The sequence below is a fragment of the Pseudophryne corroboree genome, chromosome 3 (assembly GCF_028390025.1).
Source record: "Pseudophryne corroboree isolate aPseCor3 chromosome 3, aPseCor3.hap2, whole genome shotgun sequence".
NCBI lineage: Eukaryota > Metazoa > Chordata > Amphibia > Anura > Myobatrachidae > Pseudophryne > Pseudophryne corroboree.
The window spans coordinates 329,018,518-329,043,745 of record NC_086446.1 but is presented as its reverse complement, the minus strand read 5'-3'; the positions used below and the strand labels follow the sequence as shown (position 1 = coordinate 329,043,745).

Genomic DNA, 25,228 nt, shown 5'->3' with positions numbered 1-25,228 from the left:
GAATGAAAGGAAGGGACGATGTTTTCTGTTTTGTCGGTGGGTTGTTTCCGTCTGTTTTCGTCCTGGTAAGTCCTGGGTAAGTCTATATTGTAATATTTTCATAACCCTTTTAAATAAGCCCTTCTAATAAAGCCCTGTTCAGCTGGCTGTTGTTCAGCCAGGCATCTATCCTTATGAATGGTAAGTATCCATGTGTCTCTAGTAATTGCAATCAAGGCCTAACATCCCACCCCCGTTTACAGAGCATGCCATAAAACTCAACTAAAAACAAACACTAAGATAGCAGTTACCAACTATTTCAAAGCTGCAATAAAGTTTCATCCTAGAATACAATATAGCTTATAATATACACATTGACAGTGTAGATTACCTAGTTATAATAACACTATCCCTGATGCATATATATTCTGAGCAGATCCAAAATGCAAATGAGTGTAGATTACCTAGTTATAATAACACTATCCCTGATGCATATATATTCTGAGCAGATCCAAAATGCAAATGAGTGTAGATTACCTAGTTATAATAACACTATCCCTGATGCATATATATTCTGAGCAGATCCACCATCTTTCCCAGGACTCAAGTGCAGTGATGCACAGACACCTGTTTTGGTTTTAATAGGTTCCTGACCAGTGTCATGAGTTCCTGAGCTTTCTCAATCAGGAGACAAACCCTTTTCTGGTCTGTGTCTAGAATCATGCCCAGGAAAGGCAGACGAGTCGTAGGAACCAACTGCGACTTTGGAATATTTAGAATCCAGCCGTGTTGCCGTAACACATTCAGAGAAAGTGCTACGCTGAACAGCAACTGCTCTATTGATCTCGCTTTTATGAGGAGATCGTCCAAGTATGGGATAATTGTGACTCCTTGCTTCCGCAGGAGTACCATCATTTCCGGCATTATCTTGGTAAATATTCTCGGTGCCGTGGAGAGACCAAACGGCAACGTCTGAAATTGGTAATGACAATCCTGTACCACAAATCTGAGGTACGCCTGATGAGGTGGATCAATGGGGACATGCAGGTATGCATCCTTTATGTCCAGAGACACCATAAAATCCCCCCCTTCCAGGCTTGCGATGACCGCTCTCAGCGATTCCATCTTGAACTGGAACCTTTTCAGGTACATGTTCAGGGATTTTAAATTCAATATGGGTCTGACCGAACCGTCCGGTTTCGGGACTACAAACATGGTCGAATAATAACCCCTTCCTTGTTGAAGGATGGGAACCTTCACCACCACCTGTTGAAGATACAATTTGTGAATTGCAGTTAACACTATTTCCCTCTCGTGGGGGGAAGCTGGCAGGGCCGATTTGAGGTATCGGTGAGGGGGCATCTCTTCGAATTCCAGCTTGTATCCCTGAGACACAATATCTATTGCCCAGGGATCCAACTGGGAGTGAACCCACTTGTGGCTGAAATTTCGAAGACGCGCCCCCACCGGGCCTAGCTCCGCCTGTGGAGCCCCAGCGTCATGCGGTGGATTTTGTAGAGGCCGGGGAGGACTTCTGTTCTTGGGAACTAGCTGTGTTGTGCAGCTTCTTTCCTCTGCCCCTGCCTCTGGCAAGAAAGGACGCACCTCGGACTTTCTTGTTTTTCTGAGATCGAAAGGACTGCATTTGATAATACGGTGCTTTCTTAGGCTGTGAGGAAATATATGGCAAAAAATTTGACTTTCCAGCAGTAGCTGTGGAGACCAGGTCCGAGAAACCCTCCCCAAACAATTCCTCACCCTTGTAAGGTAAAACCTCCATATGCCTTTTTGAGTCGGCATCACCCGTCCATTGCCGAGTCCACAGGACCCTTCTGGTAGAAATCGACATAGCATTTATTCTAGAACCCAGTAGACTAATGTCTCTTTGAGCATCTCTCATATATAGGACAGCGTCTTTAATATGCCCCAGGGTCAATAATATAGTATCCTTGTCTAAGGTATCAAGTTCCTCAGACAGGGTGTCCGTCCACGCTGCTACAGCACTACACACCCAGGCCGACGCGATCGCCGGCCTCAGTAAGGTACCTGAATGTGTATAAATGGACTTCAGGGTACCCTCCTGTTTTCTATCCGCAGCATCATTGAGGGTAGCCGTATCCTGTGACGGCAGGGCTACCTTCTTGGATAAGAGTGTTAAAGCTTTGTCCACCCTAGAGGAGGATTCCCAGCGTAACCCGTCTGTTGGCGGGAAAGGATACGCCATAAGAATCCTTTTGGAAATCTGCAGTTTTTTATATGGAGATTCCCAAGCCTTTTCACATAACTCATTTAGCTCGAGTGAGGGGGGAAAGGTTACCTGTGGCTTCAATTCCCCATACATATGTACGTTTCCTCTGTGATGTGCAACACATCCTTAATTGCTATAATCATATAACGGATGGATTTAGCCAATTTTGGCTGTAATTTTGCATCATCGTAATCGACACTGGAGTCAGAATCCATGTCAGTATCCGTGTCAACAATTTGGGATAGTGGGCGCTTTTGAGACCCTGTCGGCCTCTGCGACATAGGATCAGGCATGGGTTGGGACCCTGACTGTCCTGAAGCTTCAGCTTTTTCTAACCTTTTATGTAAGGAATTAACATTATCATTTAAAACCTTCCACATATCCATCCAATCAGGTGTCGGCGCCGTCGGCGGAGACACCACATTCATTTGCTCCCGCTCTGCTTCCACATAGCCTTCCTCATCAGACATGTCGACACAAGCGTACAGACACACCACACACACAGGAAATGCCCTTTCTGAAGACAGTTCCCCCACAAGGCCCTTTGGAGAGACAGAGAGAGAGTATGCCAGCACACACCCCAGCGCTATATAACCCAGGAATAACACAGTAACTTAATGTTAACCCAGTAGCTGCTGTTTATATTGTGTTTTTGCGCCTAATTTATGTGGCCCCCCTCTCTTTTTACCCTCTTCTACCGTGAATCTGCAGGGGAGAGCATGGGGAGCTTCCTCTCAGCGGAGCTGTGGAGAAAAAATGGCGCTGGTGAATGCTGAGGAAGAAGCCCCGCCCCCTCGACGGCGGGCTTCTGTCCCGCTTAAATATGCATTTTCTTGGCGGGGGCTCATACATATATACAGTGCCCAACTGTATATATGTTTACTTTTGCCAAAAAGAGGTTCCAAATGCTGCCCAGGGCGCCCCCCCCTGCGCCCTGCACCCTTACAGTGACCAGAGTATGTGAGGTGTGTGGGAGCAATGGCACACAGCTGCAGTGCTGTGCGTTACCTCAGTGAAGAACGGAGAACTTCTGCCGCCGATTTGAAGTCTTCTTGCTTCTCATACTCACCCGGCTTCTGTCTTCCGGCTCTGCGAGGGGGACGGCGGCGCGGCTCTGGGATCGGACGGCGAGGGTGAGATCCTGCGTACGATCCCTCTGGAGCTAATGGTGTCCAGTAGCCTAAGAAGCAGGACCTAGCTTCAGAGAGTAGGGCTGCTTCTCTCCCCTCTGTCCCACGATGCAGGGAGTCTGTTGCCAGCAGAGCTCCCTGAAAATAAAAAACCTAACAAAATACTTTCTCTCAGCGAACTCAGGAGAGCTCACTGAAAAGCACCCAGCTCGTCTGGGCACAGTATCAAACTGAGGTCTGGAGGAGGGGCATAGAGGGAGGAGCCAGTGTACACCAGAACCTAAATTCTTTCTTAAAGTGCCCATGTCTCCTGCGGAGCCAGTCTATCCCCATGGTCCTTACGGAGTCCCCAGCATCCACTAGGATGTTAGATAAATAATTATTACTAGATACATTACATATCATATCATGAACTAGCATCTGCAGTAAACAGATTTTTGAAACAAACTCCTAAACAAATATATTGTTTAGTTAATTTTACTATATTTCGCCTTTCATAGAGAATCCTATAATATAATATACACTATCAAAGATTTATTAACTTAACATTTAGTGAAATACACTATAATATATGAATGGTCTCAATAGTGCACTACAATACAGAACTCTCTTTTTCTCTATTTGGTGCACACATTTTAATACTTACTAATTTCTAGGAATAGCTCATTAATGTTGATGGCGTTCTTGGCACTGGTCTCCACAAATACAGCATTGATGGAGTCAGCATAGTCCTTGGCATCTGCTTCTAGCACCTCTCTAAAAAGTATTTAGAAATCTGTTATGTTCACAGATCACAAACTAAGGACAACACTGCCTATTATGCAAATAGATTACAGGTTGAGTATCCCTTATCCAAAATGCTTGGGACCAGAGGTATTTTGGATATCGGATTTTTCCGTATTTTGGAATAATTGCATACCATAATGAGATATCATGGCAATGGGACCTAAATCTAAGCACAGAATGCATTTATGTTTTATATGCACCATATACACACAGCCTGAAGGTAATTTTAGCCAATATTTTTTATAATTTTGTGCATTAAACAAAGTGTGTCTACATTCACACAATTCATTTATGTTTCATATACACCTTATATACACAGTCTGAAGGTCATTTAATACAATATTTTTAATAACTGTGTGTATTAAACAAAGTTTGTGTACATTGAGCCATCAGAAAACAAAAGTTTCACTATCTCACTCTCGCTCAAAAAAGTCCGTATTTCGGAATATTCCGTATTTCGGATATTTGGATATGGGATACTCAACCTGTATTTGCTTCTACAAATGCTGAAAACGAAATTCAAAGTATAGCTATGTAACATCAACTTTAAATCTGTTCCCAATGTAATGTATACAATTTATTTGCCATTAGAAATCAACTTCATTTTCCATTATGACATTTTTGACCTGACTGTTTAATTTACTATCCTACAGTCATCCTTGTAATTCAATAGTATTGTGAGAGCCTCAGCTACCTTACTTGCTGCTCGAGGAAAACTTATGAGAACTGGTGCAAGAGGGGATAGGGTGGTATAGCACATAAAAACCAATCAGCAGCTTTCATTGCTGTAGTGCAACTTCAAAAACATATCTAAGCATTTGGTTGATTGCAAAGGGCAACACCAACTATTTCCATGGTACGAGTGCTCATAAAATGTTTCCTTGGGGAACAAAGAAAATCATAACAAGAGTACATACAGTTACACTTACTAACATGATTTGTATAGGTCCTCCCGATACCAATTCATTACATCACACAATAGCCCTTAATACAGTCTCCAATTGTTAGCTTGAAGGAGGCCTATATGCTTTAGTGCAGTATCTTATTACCACAATAGGTAACGGGTATTTTGGGAACTTGCATCCAATCATCCCCAATGGGTGTTTTGGGAATTTGTATCCCCATCATCCCCAGTTTGCATGAAACTAATAACAGAAATCTGGAAACACATAATGTAAGTTGAGCACTTGATTTACACTCAGTACTACTAAAATAAACAGACAATTGTTTCTCTATCAATCCAGGTGTGACTGAGGTACCTGACATCATTTAGGTCACATTTGTTTCCGGCTATAGCCACCACAATGTTGGGAGGTCCATGCTGACTCAGCTCTTTCACCCAGTTTTTTAGCGTTGAAAAGGTATCCTGCAGATAATGTAGCAAAAAAATTTTTTACATACCAGTTTACAATCACTGAGGTCAGGTTTGCACAAGCTTTGTTTTTTTTTGTTTTTTTCCAAACAATTTTATTTTTACACAATCCAATAAAAATAAATTTCTTACACAAACACATTATCATACCATTGTACGTGGCACAAGCTATATAGAAGTTTTGCTTAAAGTTACTATACAAACATTTTAATCAGCTTACATGTTTTTACTCTGAGGTGAAAAATAGCATGTTATCAATTCATTTTGTGATTTCTACTTCTTTGTATTGCATCTATAGTCACCCACACAAGAGTGAATGAATAAATAAGGTTTAGCAAGTATCAGACCAAAAAAAAACCTGGAGCAGATAGGTAGAGACATGGGGATATATTCAATTACAGTCGACACTAACGTCTTGACGGAAAGACGTCAGTTTTCAACTTTTTAAGGTTAGAAGGGGTTCCAGCATATTCAATATATCCCATTTTTTTCCAGCAAGTTGGGCATTTCAACTTGTTGGAAAGCACATGGATCGGCGGAATAGCCGCCGGTCCGCGTGCTACTGTCGGAAATGGGGCCAAATTCTACAGCTTTTTCCCCCTTATCTGACAATCTCAATCCGACTTTAAAAAAAGTCAGATTGAGGAAATGAGATGGGGGAGCGGGGCGGAGGGCTATAGGGGCAGCAGGTACCTCTCTCCAGGCTGCGTTCTCCCGGCCAGAGTCCGCGCTCCCCGGCCGACACAGGGCTGAGTGCGGCTCCCTCCAGCAGCTCCCTGTGATCTCGCACATCAGGAGCTGCTGACAGCAGCAGCACAGAAGGGACACTGGGAACAGTCGGATTTGGACACTCATTGAATAGGGCTTGTTGGATCCATTCCGACAAATGCATGTCAGAACGGATCCGAATTTAATTGAATATACCCCATGGAAATCAACCTGGCAGGTAGAATACAAAAACAGAAAAAAATTACATCTCACCTCTTTCGTGATGTCATAAACTATGATAGCTGCGGTAGATCCTCTGTAATACATTGGGGCTAAGGCACGGAACTACAATAAGAGAAATCACCATAACATTTAAAAGTAATCTTGAATTTCTGAAGCGCCATTAACACATTCTAACCTACAACACATAAGATGGCGTCTATCAACGAGAGCAAGGATTAACATTTTAAAATAAAATTTGCATATAGACCTATTAAAAAAAAAATATTCCAGTATAAGATCTGTTTAGTCTTGTGCAAGATGAGCCACTTTAACATGAAAAAAAATAAAAAAAAAGTTGTATTTTGAATAAAAGCTCCTTTTAAACTCAATTTATATCAATAGCAACATAATCCACATTTTATTTTAATTTTTAGGAACATGTTCTAGTTTGAGCAAAACGATAATTTCTAACACTGTTGAAGAATGTGTGTACAACATATTGAAGGAATGACACTTGTAACTTTTTACAGTACTAAGAAAATGTCCTTGTTTTACTCAAGGACACATTTCAGTGTGTGTAATATTTGCAGGTAGTATCTATTAGCTAAGTAAGGAGTTGAAGTAAAAGGCTACAGCAGCATTCATTCTCCCAATGAATAAAATATTCAACCTAGAAAATGTTTTTCTGCTGCGGGGTACACTGGGTTCCACAAGGATAGACATTGGGGTGTAGAGTAGGATCTTGATCCGAGGCACCAACAGGCTGAAAACCTTTGACTGTTCCCAGAATGCACAGTGCCGCCTCCTCTATAACCCCACCTCCCTGCACAGGAGCTCAGTTTTGAAGTTGGTGCTGCAGTAAGCAGGCACATAACAGAGGGGCTGCTCCAGGCAGCCCTAAGAGCTTTTTTTGAAGAAAAAGTGAAGACTACAAGGGCAGCAGCGGTGTGTAAATGTCAGAAGACATTCACTGCTGCATCTCCAGCTCTCCCCAGCGGCGCTCATATGATCCTGATGACGGTTTTCTGATAAATCGAAACGTTGATCTAAAGATCTATGGAGTAGTTTGCTTGTCTCTTCCGTTGTTGCTATTATTGTAGTCCTGAGAGTGCCGCCTACTGCCACATTAAGACTATATTATATATATATATATATATATATATATATATATATATATATATATATATATATGCTAGTCCAGTGCATTATTGTTAGTCATTACCTCTGCATTGTACAAACTGACTATCTATGTGTGTGCGCATTAGCTAGCTGAGTGGTGTCCATTTCGTGTCTTTCACTCAACTTGCTATCCCTATATTCTATAACCTGAGGGGGCTTGGTGCGTCAGATTTTATATTTATATAGGATTTTCACAAAGATATACTTTAATAAAGTATTTTTCTCTGTGATTTTAGTCACCATATCTCTCCTTTATCTCTGCTAGTGCTGACTACACTGTGCAGGGGTTTGGGTAAGAGGTATTATGCTGCTGCCAATTGTACTGTGTTACCTGATACTGCAAGTTATATCATGTCTGCTTCTGAGGGTAACTGTTCTGGGGCTGAACACACTGCCGGTGTTGCTGAAGCCACAGATCCCTATGAGGAGAATATAGCAGCTGTGGGCTATGGTTCTGGGGGCTCCTTGCCCCCCAGTGGGACTGTGGCAACGGGTGGTATTCATGTGACCGCCGGTCAGCTGACCGACAGTCACATGACCTCCTCCACGAGCCCGACGGCTCACTATCCCGATGGTCGGCATGCCGACCAACAGGGACTATTTCCACTCGTGGGTGTCCACGACACCCATAGAGTGGGAATAGAACCCGTGGCGACCGCAGGTCGCCACCGAGCCCGCAGCGTGGCGAGCGCAGCGTGGCGAGCGCAGCGAGCCCGCAAGGGGCTTGCTGCACTCGCCCCTCCCCGCCGGGATCCCGGCGTCTGTAAGCTGACGGCCGGTCACCAGTACTACACCCGTGGCAACGGAGGCACATAATGACCCACCGTGGGCCGCTTTTTCCACGCTTCTACATACACTAGTTAATAAACTAACACACCCTATAGGACCCCCTATGCCGGTACAACCGTATGTGGTCCCTGCAGCTAACCCGCCGTGGGCGGACGATTTATCTGCTCAATTGAAGATGTTGAACCAGTCCCTGACTACTAAAAAGTCTGACCCTCGCTCGCCCAAGCCCAAGGGGTCCTCTAAGCGAGCTCTTATCTCCTCACAATCCACTGCTGTCACCGACACCTCGTCTGATGAAGACGGCACTTACACTGACCCCACAGATTCTGACACAGATACTGCTGATGGGGAGGGTAGTTCACATGTGGATGTTCCTGATCTTTTGGAGGCTATTAAGTTGATTTTGCAGATTACGGATGATCCCGAGCCATCCGTCCCTCCTAAGAAACCAGATAGGTTCAAGCGTCAGAAGGTGGTTAAACAAGTTTTACCTCACTCTGACCACCTAGTGGATATAAGTCAGGAACCCTGGGAAAACCTGGGTAAGAAGTTTGTGCCTCAAAAGAAGATCTGGTTCGCTAATCCCCTCGCGCCAGAGCTGTCTAAAAATTGGGAAACGCCTCCTCCAGTAGACTCACATGTGGCTAGGATGGTGGTTTCCTCAGCTCTACCTGTCACTACCGTCACGTCTCTCAAAGAGCCTACGGATAAACGTGTGGAGGGTTGTCTGAAAGCGCATGACGGGGATCCCAGGGTGGGGGGGCCGGCTTCTAGGGTATGCCCAGGAATGGTTGAAGACCACTTCAGATGCCTGGGTACGGGAAGTCGTTACTCGAGGTTACGCCATACCCTTCAAAAACCGACCCCCTTATCGATTTTGCCGGACCAGACAAAGGCAAACACTCTACATTCGGTGGTACAGACCCTCCTGGATACAGGAGTCGTAGTACAGGTGCCTCTTGCGCAGAGGGGCCAGGGGTACTATTCTCCGCTGTTTCTAGTCCCGAAACCGAATGGGTCCTCCCGGCCCATTCTCAACCTCAAGGAATTGAACAGGTTTGTGAAGATTTCCAAGTTCCGTATGGAAACCCTTCACTCTATAGTTCTGGCCTTGGAACCTGGGGACTACATGGTCTCCCTGGATATACAGGATGCTTACCTGCATGTTCCTATAGCAGCGTCACATCAGCAACACCTGAGGTTTGCAATTGGCAACCTCCATTACCAGTTTCGGGCGTTACCTTTTGGTTTAACTACGGCTCCGCGAGTCTTCACCAAAGTCATGGCGGTGATGACGGTGGTACTCCTCCGTCAAGGGGTCAGGATACTGCTGTATCTGGACGACATGTTAATCCTGGCAAATTCCCCAGAACTTCACCTACATCATCTGGATATGACGGTCCGGTTTCTACAAGCCCACGGGTGGCTCATCAACTGGAAGAAATCCTCCCTGGTCCCTGCTCAGAACATGGTGCACCTGGGAGCGCTATTGGACACTCACAACCAGAGGTTGTTCTTGTCTCAGGAGAAAGTCCTGAAGCTTCAGGACAGGATTCGTTGCTTCCTTTCTCGTCCGCAAGTGTCGATACATTCGGCAATGCAGGTGCTGGGCCTCATGGTCTCAGCATTCGACATGGTGGAGTATGCTCATTTCCATTCTCGCCTGCTCCAGAGGCTAATTCTAGCCAAGTGGGACGGCCTGCCTCACCGGATCAGGTATCACATGATCTCATTGACTCCGGAGGTTCGTCTGTCACTGCTCTGGTGGCTCCAGGACCAACAATTGTGCAGGCGCCGTCCCTTCTGGATATCCAACTGGGTCATGTTGATGACAGATGCCAGTCTAAGAGGTTGGGGAGCGGTGCTGGAGCAACACTCCCTTCAGGGTCGGTGGACCAAGGAGGAGTCCCTCCTCTTAATCAACATTCTGGAATTGCGGGCGGTCTTCAATGCATTGAACCTGGCCCAGCATCTAATTCAGAACCGTCCTGTTCAAGTACAGTCGGACAACGCCACCACAGTGGCTTACATAAATCATCAAGGCGGCACTCGAAGCCGTTTGGCAATGAAGGAAGTCTCTTGGATTCTACATTGGGCGGAACGCCATCTACCGGCCATATTGGCGATATTCATTCCGGGAGTCCTGAATTGGGAAGCGGACTTTCTCAGTCGTCAGGACGTACATGCCGGCGAGTGGGGCCTCCATCCAGAAGTGTTTCAACTCCTAGTGGAAAAGTGGGGCCTTCCAGACGTAGATCTGATGGCGTCTCGACACAATCACAAGGTTCCGGTCTTCGGAGCAAGGACAAGGGATCCTCAAGGAGCATTCGTGGATGCGCTGGCGGTGCCGTGGAGGTTTTGGCTGCCGTACGTGTTCCCTCCGGTGTCACTCCTGCCCAGGGTAATTCGGAAGTTCAAGCAAGAAAGAGGAATTCTGCTTCTCATAGCTCCAGCGTGGCCCAGACGGCACTGGTTCTCAGACCTGCAAGGCCTATCGTCAGAGCGTCCAACTCTACTTCCACAACGCCCAGACCTCCTCGTTCAGGGCCCCCGTGTCTACCAGGACCTAGCCCGGCAGTCTTTGACAGCGTGGCTCTTGAACCTTCAGTCTTAAGGGCTAAAGGGTTTAATGAGGCGGTCATTCAAACTATGTTGCGGGCCCGGAAACTGGCTTCGGCTCGGATTTACTATAGGGTCTGGCATTCTTACTTTGTTTGGAGCGCATCTAACAATTATGACGCTTCCAAGTTTAGTATAGCCAAGTTGTTGGCTTTTCTTCAGCAGGGCCTGGGCTTAGGCCTGTGTCTAGCCTCCCTCAAGGTTCAAATATCTGCCTTGTCGGTGTGGTTTCAGAGAAAAATTGTGACCTTACCTGATGTGCATACCTTTACTCAGGGCGTGTTGCGTATCCAACCTCCCTATGTCCCGCCTGTGGCTCCTTGGGACTTGTCGTGGTTTTGGAGGCGTTACAAGAGTCTCCATTTGAACCTCTTGGTTCAGCTGATCTTAAGTGGCTTTCCCTTAAGGTGGTGTTTCTGCTGGCTATTGCCTCAGCTAGAAGAGTGTCGGATTTGGGTGCCTTGTCCTGTAGTTCCCCATATCTGATATTTCACCGTGACCGGGCGGTTCTTAGGACTCGTCCCGGATATTTACCTAAGGTGGTTTCTTCGTTCCACCTTAATCAGGAGATTATGGTTCCGGCACTGGTTTCTCCTGATCTGTCTCCCAAAGAGCGGTCTTTGGATGTGGTACGGGCTCTCCGTATCTATGTTAAGAGAACTGCTTCTATTAGAAAATCTGATTCTCTTTGTACGGTTTGGATTTCACAAACGGGGCTGGCCTGCTCACAAGCAAACTTTGGCCAGATGGATTAGAATGGTGATTGCACATGCTTATGTGAGGGCTGGTCTATCAGCTCCTGCTCACATTACGACCCATTCTACTCGGTCTGTGGGACCTTCTTGGGCGGCCCGCCGTGGTGCGACCCTTGAACAATTGTGCAAGGCGGCTACGTGGTCCTCTGTGAACACGTTCATAAGGTTCTATGCCTTAGATACTGCCGCTTCCCAGGATGCTTCCTTTGGACGCCGGGTTCTTGTGCCCGCTACAGTGTGTCCCCTCCCATAAGGAACTGCTTTAGGACATCCGCAATGTCTATCCTTGTGGAGCAGAGTGTACCCCGCAGCAGAAAACAAAGATTTATGGTAAGAACTTACCTTTGTTAAATCTCTTTCTGCGAGGTACACTGGGCTCCACAAGGCGCCCACCCTGACGCACTTCGCTTCTTTGGGTTGGTATGGCATTAGCCGCTGACACTTCCCCTGTCGTGAGAGTGTGGTGTATGTGGCTACTAACCGTTGTCGTCCCTTTTCCTGCTACTGCATTGGGCTGGTTAACTAAAAACTGAGCTCCTGTGCAGGGAGGCGGGGTTATAGAGGAGGCGGCGCTGTGCATTCTGGAAACAGTCAAAGCTTTTCATCCTGTTGGTGCCTCGAGTCAAGATCCTACTCTACACCCCAATGTCTATCCTCGTGGAGCCCAGTGTACCTCGCAGAAAGATTTAACAAAGGTAAGTTCTTACCATAAATCTCGTTTTTTATTTATTTACAAGAATTAGAGAATTTACAGTAAACGGACTTCTTAAGTTTAAACATAAAATTTAAATAAGACAATACAGCCTCATAGAAAAATAGGCAAATACATAAAAATAGGATTTTAATTACCTACCGGTATATCCTTTTCTCGTAGTCCGTAGAGGATACTGGGAATCCATTTAGTACCATGGGGTATAGACGGGTCCACTCGGAGCCATGGGCATTTTAATAATTTGACAGTGAGGGCTGACTCCTCCCTCTATGCCCCCCCTACCAGACTCAGTCTAGGAAACTGTGCCCGAGGAGACGGACATACTTCGAGAGAAGGATAGATAAGTTTAGTGGTGAGATTCCGAACCAGCACACACATCAAGAGGAAAGCCAAACTAACCAAACATGAAACAGGAACAGCAATGGCTGTACCAACATTACTTAACAGAGTAACAGTGCAGGAAGAACGAAGCGCTGGGCGGACGCCCAGTATCCTCTACGGACTACGAGAAAAGGATTTACCGGTAGGTAATTAAAATCCTATTTTCTTTTACGTCCTAGAGGATACTGGGGTCCATTTAGTACCATAGGGATGTACCAAAGCTCCCAAACCGGGTGGGAGAGTGCAGAGGTTTCTGCAGAACTGATTGACCAAACTGAAGGTCCTGAGGCCAAAGTATCGAACATGGAGAACTTAGCAAATGTGTTCGAACCTGATCAAGTAGCTGCTCAGCAGAGCTGTAAAGCCGAGACAAACCGGGCAGTCACCCAGGAAGAACCCACCGACCTAGTCGAGTGGGCCTGTACAGATTTTGGACACTCCTCTGTAATCTAATTATCTGGTGTCCAGATGGGCACTATCAACATCGAGTGTGAGTAACAACAATGGAAAGACATTTGTCAGAGCGAAAATTTCTATTTTTCAGTTCTCAATATCTCAAATGAAGATAATTAGATACATATTAAAAAGAAACTGAAAGTAAAAGGTTCAGGCTTTGTGACTCAACAATAATCAATAATTCTACTTATGAGGTAACCAATTGAGTAACCAGTGGTACCACACCCGTAAACTACAAGATAGATAGAAAAAAAAAAAAAAAGGAAGAGTAGTAGTAGTAGAAACCAGTCACTTCTGCTTTTGCCCATCTGTTACCATCGAATGGGCAATGAGAGAGTGTCTGCGCCACAATAATCTGGTTGTGAAGGAAGTACAGTACTGTAAAGACCCTCGGTGCCGTGGAGAGACCGAACGGCAGTGCCTGAAACTGATAGTGATCGTCTAACAGTGCAAACCTGAGATTGGTCACTGCATCAGGCCTAATGTGGAGGAACGCATTCTTGATGTCCAGGGACACCAGGAACTCCCCCTCCGTCAGTCCTGAGATAACTGCTCTCAGAGACTCCATCTTGAATTTGAAGTCCCTGAGATAAGGGTTCAAAGATTTAAAGTTCAGAATTGGCCTTACCGAACCATCCGGCTTCGGTACCACAAAAAGGTTTGAATAGTTACCTATTTTCCACTGATGAGGCGGAACTGGAACAATGACCTCGGACACTATCAATTTTCGGATAGCGTCCAGAAGAATCGCTCTGTCTGCCGGCAAAGCTGGCAAGCCTGATTTAAAGAAACGGTGAGGTGGGAGAGTTTGAGACTCCAGCCTGTACCCCCTGGACACTATATCTTGTATACAAGGGTCTGTGACAGACCACACCCAGACGTGGCTGAAATGCCGGAGTCTTGCTCCCACCTGACCTTCCTCCAGGCTGTGCATCCACAGTCATGCTGAGGACTTTGAGGCTCCAGAAGCAGGCTTCTGGTCCTGGGAACCTGCGGGAGCAGGCTTTTTGGCTTCAGCACGACCACTTCTGAAGAAAGTGTGAGAAGGCTTGTTCTTTCTAGGACTCGTGGGCCGAAAGGACTGTGACGTGGCGGGAGTAAAAGGCTTCTTCGTAGCCGGTGCGGCTGAGAGGAGAAAAGGAGACTTACCCGCAATATCCAGTGCCTCCCCAAACAGAGCCTGTCCTGTATAGGGTAGGCTCTCCACACTTTTCCTGGATTCCGCGTTCGCAGATCATTGGCACAGCCAGAGACCCCTTTAAGCCGAGACGGACATGGAGGAGATCCCCGCAGCCATGGAACCCAGATTCTTCATGGATTCTACCAGGAACCTTGCAGAATCCTGTATGTTATGTAACAACAAATCAACGTCACCTTTATCCATCTCCTGCAGAGTGATTGACCACTTGGCTATAGCTTTAGAAATCCATGCACAGGCAATAGTAGGCCGCAGTATTGCCCCTGAAGCAGTGTATATGGATTGGAGCGTAGCATCCACCTTGCGATCTGCCGGGTCCTTCAACGCGGTAGATCCCGGGACTGGTAAAACCACCTGTTTTGACAGCCTGGAGACAGAGGCGTCAACTATAGGCGGAGACTTCCATATTTTTTTTCTATCGTCTTCTGGGAAGGGAAAAGGAACCAGGACCCTTTTAGAAATCTGGAATTTTTTCTCCAGGTTTTCCCAGGCTTTTTCAAATATAGCATTTAATTCCTTAGATGCCGGGAAGGTGAGAGGGGCTTTCTTACTGTCCGTGAAAATGGCCTCCTCAACCTGCTCAGGAGGTGTGTCAGAAATATGTAACACATCCCGCATGGCCTCAATCATCAACTGCACCCCCTTAGCAAGTGATGCCGTCCCCCTCGACACATCCCCATCACCTTCTGCTGTGTCAGAATCGGTATCCGTGTCATCCTGCATGATTTGGGCAAGAGCACGTTTGTGAGAATGTACCGCAGGGGCACCAGAGGGAGCAGTATCAGACCATAATGCCATAGAGGATTGCAATACCCGAGTTGCATGCTCAGTCCTTGCAACCCTTTCAGAAATCTGAGAAATAGCACCCCTAAGAGAGGCTAACCACTCCGGTTCTCTAGCTGGGATCCGCGCTACAACAGTGCAATCCCGATTACATGGGATGGGATCTTCCTAAGAAGATAAATCCTCTGCAGCATATGAGGCAGAGTCTCTAGACATGTTTGCTTGTACACCCAACATACACACAGGGTACAGGGCAGACGGAGTTTCCCTCCCAAGAATGGCAGACACACAGAGATTGGAGCCAACCCACACACAGCTCTATTACAGGTATACGGAGACCCTAAACCAGCCCTGTGTCACTTAATAGGTGACACAGTCTTACACAGCCTCTCCTCCCTTCTACAACCCCATGGTACCGTACAGATAGCTTGAGTTGCTCTGGAGGTACTGTTCTTCCACTGGCAGCATGTCTGCAGGCAGAAAAATGGCACTGAACGCTGCTGGGTCCGCTCTGAAGAGAAGCTCCGACCCCTTAATGGAGCTGTCTTCCCGCTCTTCCAAGATTATACTGGCCTGAGGAATTTATGCTGGCTGAGATCCGCAGACCCCGACAGGCTTTCTGGTCAGTGTAGGGTTAAGGCGCCGGCTCAGGGCGCCCCTGACAGCGTCGCACCCAAGTACCGCTGAGCCATCCCGAGCACAGTGAATACTGCGCTCCTATCCTGATGCCACCATCTTCACACTGACCCCCCGCTTGCTAGGGGGGGGGGTCGGTGACTCACTCTCCACCCGCTTGCTAGGGGGTTCGGTGACTCACTCACCACAACTTCAGCTCTGCAAGGGGGTGGCGGCATGCTGCTGGGGTGAGCGTTCCCCTGTGGCGGGGAGCAATCTATCCCCTCTGGAGCTCAGTGCCCAGTCTGCGGAGACAGTGGCTCAGACCCCACAGGGCGGATACTGCTCCCCCCCCTCAGTCCCTCGATGCAGAGAGGCTGTTGCCAGCAGCCTCCCTGTAAAATAAAAAAAAACTCCAAAATAAACTTTTACTAAAGAAGCTCTGTAGAGCTCCCCTAGCTGTGACCGGCTCCTCCGGGCACATTTTCTAAACTGAGTCTGGTAGGAGGGGCATAGAGGGAGGAGCCAGCCCACACTCTCAAACTCTTAAAGTGCCAATGGCTCCTGGTGGACCAGTCTATACCCCATGGTACTAATATGGACCCCAGCATCCTCTAGGACGTAAGAGAAATAAAGGATACTTTCTGGAGCTCCAGAGAAATGCACCCGGCTCATTGGGCACATTTTTCTAAACAGAGTCTGGAAGGAGAGGCATAGATGGGAGGAGCCAGCGCGCACACACAAACACACTAAAGGTTTTTTAAAGTGCCAGGCTCCAGTGGACCCGATCTATACCCTATGGTACTAAAGTACAGTTCCCCAGTATCCACTAGGACAGAAAATAAAATAAGAAAGCTTATGGCTGCTAAAAAAAAACAGCAGCCCTCTTGACCATGGTCTGGCTCCTGCTGCACCAAACAACTGATTTGCCTGAGCCAGGAGGCGGGGATATATGGACGGGCCCGTTGCATGCTAGGAGGCCGAAAGCTTTGACCGATTGGGGCAAATCCGCTGTCGCGTCATCATATCCCAATGTTATCCTGTGGATAAAACGGTGGACCCTGCCGGATAAATAACCCACTTTTGGTATAAAAAAAAAATTAAAAAAAAAGAAGAACACACAGACCAGTTACTGGCGTCCCAGCACAGATAATGTATAGGCCCAAACGCTCTCCTCCACAGTCTGTCGTTGGTGGCATAGCAATAGTGCGGGTAAAGGTAAGCTTATATTGTAGCATGATTTTGGCTATAGTTACCATACAATTTTCCCACAGCAGAGACTTGTGGCAGTTTTGTCCTATAACTTGTGGTGAAATAGCGTGGCCATGTCAGAGCTAGATAGCGGTGATGTTGCCCAACAGCAAGTGACAGAAGGGAGCTGTGGACACTGCTAGAAGAAATCCAGACTGCCACACTGCAAACTGCACGCTATCAGACCACAAGTTCTAAGACAATACCACCTTCTTCACCCTGGTGCACCATGCTGCTAAGCCTCTCAGGTGCGAACCATAAAGAATGGAATTTGATCTGTTAAGTAAACCAGGCACTATAATGTTGATGTATCAAGCAGTGAAGAGAGAAAAGTGTCCAGTGGAGAAGTTGCCCATAGCAACTAATTGACTTCTACCTATCATTTTATAATATGTACTTAATAAACGCTACCTCAAAGCTGATTGGCTGCTACTATAACTTCTCCACTCTTTTCACTGATTGGACAGGTGAACCTGTATGTCTACAGGGCAACTGAAGGACTATGGGCCTAATTCAGACCTGATTGCTCCTCTGCAAATTTGCAGAGGTCTGTGATCAGATAGTCGGCGCCCAAAGAGAGTGAAAACACACCCCGTGCAAGTGTGCGAATACATACTTACGCGTGCGTAAACTTCGCCAGACAGCTGCAAATCTGTTCACAACTCACTCACCATCAAATTATTTTTCCAGTCTGTGCGTAGCCCAGGACTTACTCCTACAGTGCAAAAGAAACTGGCTGATCAGGGCTGGAGCGGACATCACGCACCCTCCCAGATAACGCTTGGGAACGCCTGCGTTTTTCATGACACTCCCAGAAAACGTCCAGTTACCACCGACAAACGCCCGCTTCCTGTCAATCACCTTGTGTACGCCTAGCGAACTAAATTTTCACACCATTCTGTCGCTGTTTGGCCTTGCACCTGCGCATTGCAGTGCATACGCATGCACAGTCATTCGATAATCCATTACTGTGCGATTTCACACAACAGCGATCAGGTATGAATTAAGCCGTATGTATTGATTTATGCATTGGCTATTCACACAATCTATTGATCAAGTTTTTGGATAATATGAACTTTCCTGGAAGGATAAAAATTTTAAATTAAAGTATGTATTTTTTGTGAAATGTTATCTATCTATCTATCTATCTATCTAACTCAATACGTACCCGCTCTTGACCTGCAGTGTCCCAGATAAGAAACTTGTGTAATTCATTCTGGTATTGTACGGTCTTGGTCATAAAGGAGGCCCTGGAACATAAAACACCAGTTGCAAATAATGAATATATTTATTGATCCAACAGTTTCCAAAAATGTCACTAGCATCATCATGGCTAATTCTTACCCTATAGTTGGATTGATATTGGGATCAAAGCTGTCTTCTACAAACCGCCAGACAATGCTGGATTTTCCAACACCTGTATCCTGCAGAAAAATAAATAAGTGTCAAGAGCATATGATAGTGATTACAAGTAACTGCACAGATGCAATCTGTTTTTCAAAGAGGATACAAACAAAATAAGAACCAACTGTTTGATATTTCTTCAATATAAGTGTATATAAATATTTTATTTTCTATTAATTTTACACCATCGTCTTTGCTGGCTAAACTAAACAAATACGAGAAAAAGCAATAGGTCTAGTAAGTTTTCTGACAGGGTAAGACTAAAGGTTATACAGGTTGAGTATCCCTTATCCAAAATGCTTGGGACCAGAGGTATTTTGGATATGGAATTTTTCCGTATTTTGGAATAATTGCATACCATAAATGAGATATCATGGCAATGGGACCTAAGTTTAAGCACAGAATGCATTTATGTTTCATATACACCTTATACACACAGCCTGAAGGTCATTTTAGCCAATATTTTTTATAACTTTGTGCATTAAACAAAGTGTGTGTACATTCACACAATTAATTTATGTTTCATATACACCTTATACACACAGCCTAAAGGTCATTTAATACAATATTTTTAATAACTTTGTGTATTAAACAAAGTTTGTGTACATTGAGCTATCAAAAAACAAAGGTTTCACTATTTCGCTCTCACTCAAAAAAAAGTCTGTATTTCGGAAATATTCCTTATTTCGGAATATTTGGATATGGGATACTCAACCTGTAATATAAATGCTTTGAGACCAGCAAAGGACACTATTGTTAATCTAAATAATTCTGTTTTATTACAATAAGCTATTGAAAAAAAAAATTTCTTTGGTTATATTAAACAGAAAAATTACCCTTAAATATATCTTATTCTCCCAAGTATATGGAAACCAAATTAATGCTCTTTTAATCAAAGCAATAGCGGGTAATAGGAGAAAAATGCTTTATATTAGCATTTAAATTTTCCAACCTTGCTTTTAAACCTATAGATGTCAGACTGATATAGATGCTCCTTATTTTTATTAGTATCTACAATATGAAATACAGTCGCTGACAGAAAACAGACATGTCGAAAGTCACATAGGAAACCAAAGTTACTCCTTTATATGCCCAGAAACCTCAACATGCAGAGTGACATTTCCAAAGGGAATTTGGCATGAAGGTGTTTAATATTCCATCTTGTGCATGGTTTTAAACCGTACGTAATAAAAGTCCATCAGTTTTTACAACAGATTTCCAAATCCTAGAAGAAAACATTCTTCCCACCTATAATTCCGTTTCTTGTAAGTATTCTACAGCATCTGAAATTGGTCGACTGTAGAAACATCCAGGTGTCCTTCTGAACAGGGATTGGAAAGGGTGACTAAATAACAGACCTAAATTTGTCCTAGAAAAAGAATATCTGGCTGTGGGCACAACCATAACTTATGTAGAAAGGAAATTCATTTGGCCACAAACCCTCCAACACAAAGGGAAGATGGTGTGATACATTCTGGAAGCTGTGTATGCAGGGTTGCCCACAGAGAGAAACCCCAACTGAAACTTCCGGCTTGAGGCTTTAAAAGAGGTCTGTCACTGGGACAATTGGGGCAGATGTTTTAACCTGGAGAAGGCATCAGGAAGTGAAAAACCAGTGATAAGTGCAAGGTGATAAACGCACCAGCCAGTCAGCTCTTAACTGTCAATTTGCATATTGGAGCCGATTGGCTGTCGAGTTTATCACTTCCTTATGCCATTTGCCCCAAGGTAAGCCCAGTGACAAACATATCCTAAGAGAGAGAAAATAAGATTTTACTCACCGGTAAATCTATTTCTCGTAGTCCGTAGTGGATGCTGGGAACTCCGAAAGGACCATGGGGAATAGCGGCTCCGCAGGAGACTGGGCACAACTAAAGAAAGCTTTAGGTCACCTGGTGTGCACTGGCTCCTCCCACTATGACCCTCCTCCAAGCCTCAGTTAGGACACTGTGCCCGGACGAGCTGACACAATAAGGAAGGATTTTGAATCCCGGGTAAGACTCATACCAGCCACACCAATCACACCGTATAACTCGTGATACTATACCCAGTTAACAGTATGAAATACAACTGAGCCTCTCAACAGAAGGCTCAACAATAACCCTTTAGTTAACAATAACTATGTACAAGTATTGCAGACAATCCGCACTTGGGATGGGCGCCCAGCATCCACTACGGACTACGAGAAAATAAGAATTTACTTACCGATAATTCTATTTCTCATAGTCCGTAGTGGATGCTGGGAACTCCGTAAGGACCATGGGGAATAGCGGTTCCGCAGGAGACTGGGCACAAAAAGTAAAAGCTTTAGACTAGCTGGTGTGCACTGGCTCCTCCCCCTATGACCCTCCTCCAAGCCTCAGTTAAGATACTGTGCCCGGACGAGCGTACATAATAAGGAAGGATCTTGAATCCCGGGTAAGACTCATACCAGCCACACCAATCACACCGTACAACTCGTGATCTGAACCCAGTTAACAGTATGATAACCGTAGGAGCCTCTGAAAAGATGGCTTCCAACAATAAACAACCCGATTTGTTTGTAACAATAACTATATACAAGTATTGCAGACAATCCGCACTTGGGATGGGCGCCCAGCATCCACTACGGACTATGAGAAATAGAATTATCGGTAAGTAAATTCTTATTTTCTCTGACGTCCTAGTGGATGCTGGGAACTCCGTAAGGACCATGGCGATTATACCAAAGCTCCCAAACGGGCGGGAGAGTGCGGATGACTCTGCAGCACCGAATGAGAGAACTCCAGGTCCTCCTCAGCCAGGGTATCAAATTTGTAGAATTTAGCAAACGTGTTTGCCCCTGACCAAGTAGCTGCTCGGCAAAGTTGTAAAGCCGAGACCCCTCGGGCAGCCGTCCAAGATGAGCCCACCTTCCTTGTGGAATGGGCTTTTACAGATTTTGGCTGTGGCAGGCCTGCCACAGAATGTGCAAGTTGAATTGTACTACAAATCCAACGAGCAATCGTCTGCTTAGAAGCAGGAGCACCCAGCTTGTTAGGTGCATACAGTATAAACAGCGAGTCAGATTTTCTGACTCCAGCCGTCCTGGAAACATATATTTTCAGGGCCCTGACTACGTCCAGCAACTTGGAGTCCTCCAAGTCCCTAGTAGCCACAGGTACCACAATAGGTTGATTCATGTGAAACGCTGAAACCACCTTAGGGAGAAATTGAGGACGAGTCCTCAATTCCGCCCTATCCGAATGAAATATCAGGTAAGGGCTTTTATAGGATAAAGCCGCCAATTCTGATACGCGCCTGGCTGAAGCCAGGGCCAACAGCATTACCACTTTCCATGTGAGATATTTCAAATCCACTGTGGCAAGTGGTTCAAACCAATGTGATTTTAGGAACCCTAAAACTACATTGAGATCCCAAGGTGCCACTGGAGGCACAAAAGGAGGCTGTATATGCAGTACCCCTTTGACAAACGTCTGAACTTCAGGCACTGAAGCCAGTTCTTTCTGGAAGAAGATCGACAGGGCCGAAATTTGAACCTTAATGGATCCTAATTTTAGGCCCATAGACAATCCTGCTTGCAGGAAATGTAGGAAACGACCCAGTTGAAATTCCTCCGTAGGGGCCTTCTTGGCCTCACACCACGCAACATATTTTCGCCAAATGCGATGATAATGTTTTGCAGTTACATCCTTCCTGGCCTTGATCAGGGTAGGGATGACTTCATCTGGAATGCCTTTTTCCTTCAGGATCCGGCGTTCAACCGCCATGCCGTCAAACGCAGCCGCGGTAAGTCTTGGAACAGACAAGGTCCCTGCTGGAGCAGGTCCTTCCTTAGAGGTAGAGGCCACGGGTCCTCCGTGAGCATCTCTTGCAGCTCCGGGTACCAAGTTCTTCTTGGCCAATCCGGAGCCACGAGTATCGTTCTTACTCCTCTCCTTCTTATGATTCTCAGTACTTTTGGTATGAGAGGAAGAGGAGGGAACACATATACCGACTGGAACACCCACGGAGTTACCAGAGCGTCCACCGCTATTGCCTGAGGGTCCCTTGACCTGGCGCAATATCTGTCCAGTTTCTTGTTGAGACGGGACGCCATCATGTCCACCTTTGGTTTTTCCCAACGGTTTACAATCACTTGGAAGACTTCTGGATGAAGTCCCCACTCCCCCGGGTGGAGGTCGTGCCCGGAATGAACACTGCTGACAGTGCTATCACATGATTTTCCGCCCAGCGGAGAATCCTTGCAGCTTCTGCCATTGCCCTCCTGCTTCTTGTGCCGCCCTGTCTGTTTACGTGGGCGACAGCCGTGATGTTGTCCGACTGGATCAATACCGGTTGACCCTGAAGCAGAGGCCTTGCTTGACTTAGGGCATTGTAAATGGCCCTTAGCTCTAGGATATTTATGTGAAGAGACGTTTCCATGCTTGACCACAAGCCCTGGAAATTTCTTCCCTGTGTGACTGCTCCCCAGCCTCTCAGGCTGGCATCCGTGGTTACCAGCATCCAATCCTGAATGCCGAATCTGCGGCCCTCTAGAAGATGAGCCTTCTGTAACCACCACAGGAGAGATACCCTTGTCCTTGGAGATAGGGTTATCCGCTGATGCATCTGAAGATGCGATCCGGACCATTTGTCCAGCAGATCCCACTGAAAAGTTCTTGCATGGAATCTTCCGAATGGAATCTCTTCGTAAGAAGCCACCATTTTTCCCAGGACTCTCGTGCACTGATGCACTGACACTTGTCCTGGTTTTAGGAGGTTCCTGACTAGCTCGGATAACTCCCTGGCCTTCTCCTCCGGGAGAAACACCTTTTTCTGGACTGTGTCCAGAATCATCCCTAGGAACAGTAGATGTGTTGTTGGAATCAGCTGTGATTTTGGGATATTTAGAATCCACCCGTGCTGACGTAGCACTACCCGAGATAGTGCTACTCCGACCTCTAACTGTTCCCTGGACCTTGCCCTTATCAGGAGATCGTCCAAGTAAGGGATAATTAATACGCCTTTTCTTCGAAGAAGAATCATCATTTCGGCCATTACCTTGGTAAAGACCCGTGGTGCCGTGGACAATCCAAACGGCAGCGTCTGAAACTGATAATGACAGTTTTGTATCACAAACCTGAGGTACCCTTGGTGAGAAGGGTAGATTGGGACATGGAGATAAGCATCCTTGATGTCTAGAGATACCATATAGTCCCCTTCTTCCAGGTTCGCTATCACTGCTCTGAGTGACTCCATCTTGAATTTGAACCTTTTTATGTAAGTGTTCAAAGATTTTAGATTTAAAATTGGTCTCACCGAGCCGTCCGGCTTCGGTACCACAAACAGCGTGGAATAATACCCCTTTCCCTGTTGTAGGAGGGGTACCTTGATTATCACCTGCTGGGAATACAGCTTGTGAATAGCTTCCAATACTGCCTCCCTGTCGGAGGGAGACGTTGCGTTGGTAGAGCAGACTTCAGGAACCGGCGAGGGGGAGACGTCTCGAATTCCAATTTGTACCCCTGTGATACTACCTGCAGGATCCAGGGGTCCACTTGCGAGTGAGCCCACAGCGCGCTGAAATTCTTGAGACGGCCCCCCACCGTGCCCGAGTCTGCTTGCAGAGCCCCAGCGTCATGCTGAGGACTTGGCAGAAGCGGGGGAGGGCTTCTGCTCCTGGGAAGAGGCTGCATGGTGCAGTCTTTTTCCCCTTCCTCTGCCCCGGGGCAGGAACGAGCGGCCTTTTTCCCTCTTGCCCTTATAGGGACGAAAGGACTGGGTTTGAAAAGACGGTGTCTTTTTCTGCTGAGAGGTGACCTGGGGTAAAAAGGTGGATTTTCCAGCCGTTGCTGTGGCCACCAGGTCCGATAGACCGACCCCAAATAACTCCTCCCCTTTATACGGCAATACTTCCATATGTCGTTTGGAATCCGCATCACCTGACCACTGTCGCGTCCATAATGTTCTTCTGGCAGAAATGGACATCGCACTTACTCTAGATGCCAGGGTGCAAATATCCCTCTGTGTATCTCGCATATATAGTAATGCATCCTTTAAATGCTCTATAGTTAATAATATACTGTCCCTATCCAGGATATCAATATTTTCAGTCAGGGAATCCGACCAAGCCACTCCAGCGCTGCACATCCAGGCTGAGGCGATCGCTGGTCGCAGTATAACACCGGTATGTGTGTATATACCTTTTAAGATATTTTCCAGCCTTCTATCAGCTGGTTCCTTGAGAGCGGCCGTATCAGGAGACGGTAACGCCACTTGTTTTGATAAGCGTGTGAGCGCCTTATCTACCCTAGGGGGTGTTTCCCAACGTGCCCTAACCTCTGGCGGGAAAGGGTATAGTGCCAATAATTTATTAGAAATCAGCAGTTTTTTATCGGGGGAAACCCACGCTTTATCACACACCTCATTTAATTCATCTGACTCAGGAAAAACCACTGGTAGTTTTTTCACACCCCACATAATACCCTTTTTTGTGGTACTTGTAGTGTCAGAAATGTTCAATGCCTCGTTCATTGCCGTGATCATGTGACGTGTGGCCCTACTGGACATTACGTTTGTCTCGTCACCGTCGACACTGGATTCAGTATCCGTGTCAGGGTCTGTGTCGACCATCTGAGGTAACGGGCGTTTTAGCGCCCCTGACGGTGTCTGAGACGCCT

General features: G+C 46.1%; 1 protein-coding gene across 1 annotated transcript in view; it reads right to left on the bottom strand.

Moving 5' to 3' along the window:
• Positions 1–25,228, bottom strand: part of RAB22A (RAB22A, member RAS oncogene family) — a 55,274-nt gene that overhangs the window by 7,090 nt on the left and 22,956 nt on the right. The window contains exons 2-6 of the mRNA XM_063959565.1: positions 18,528–18,607; positions 18,352–18,433; positions 6,497–6,568; positions 5,403–5,509; positions 4,004–4,113 (exon numbers count right to left, since the gene is read on the bottom strand). Of these exons, the coding sequence (XP_063815635.1) occupies positions 4,004–4,113; positions 5,403–5,509; positions 6,497–6,568; positions 18,352–18,433; positions 18,528–18,607 (451 nt within the window). The remainder of the gene's footprint in view (positions 1–4,003; positions 4,114–5,402; positions 5,510–6,496; positions 6,569–18,351; positions 18,434–18,527; positions 18,608–25,228) is intronic.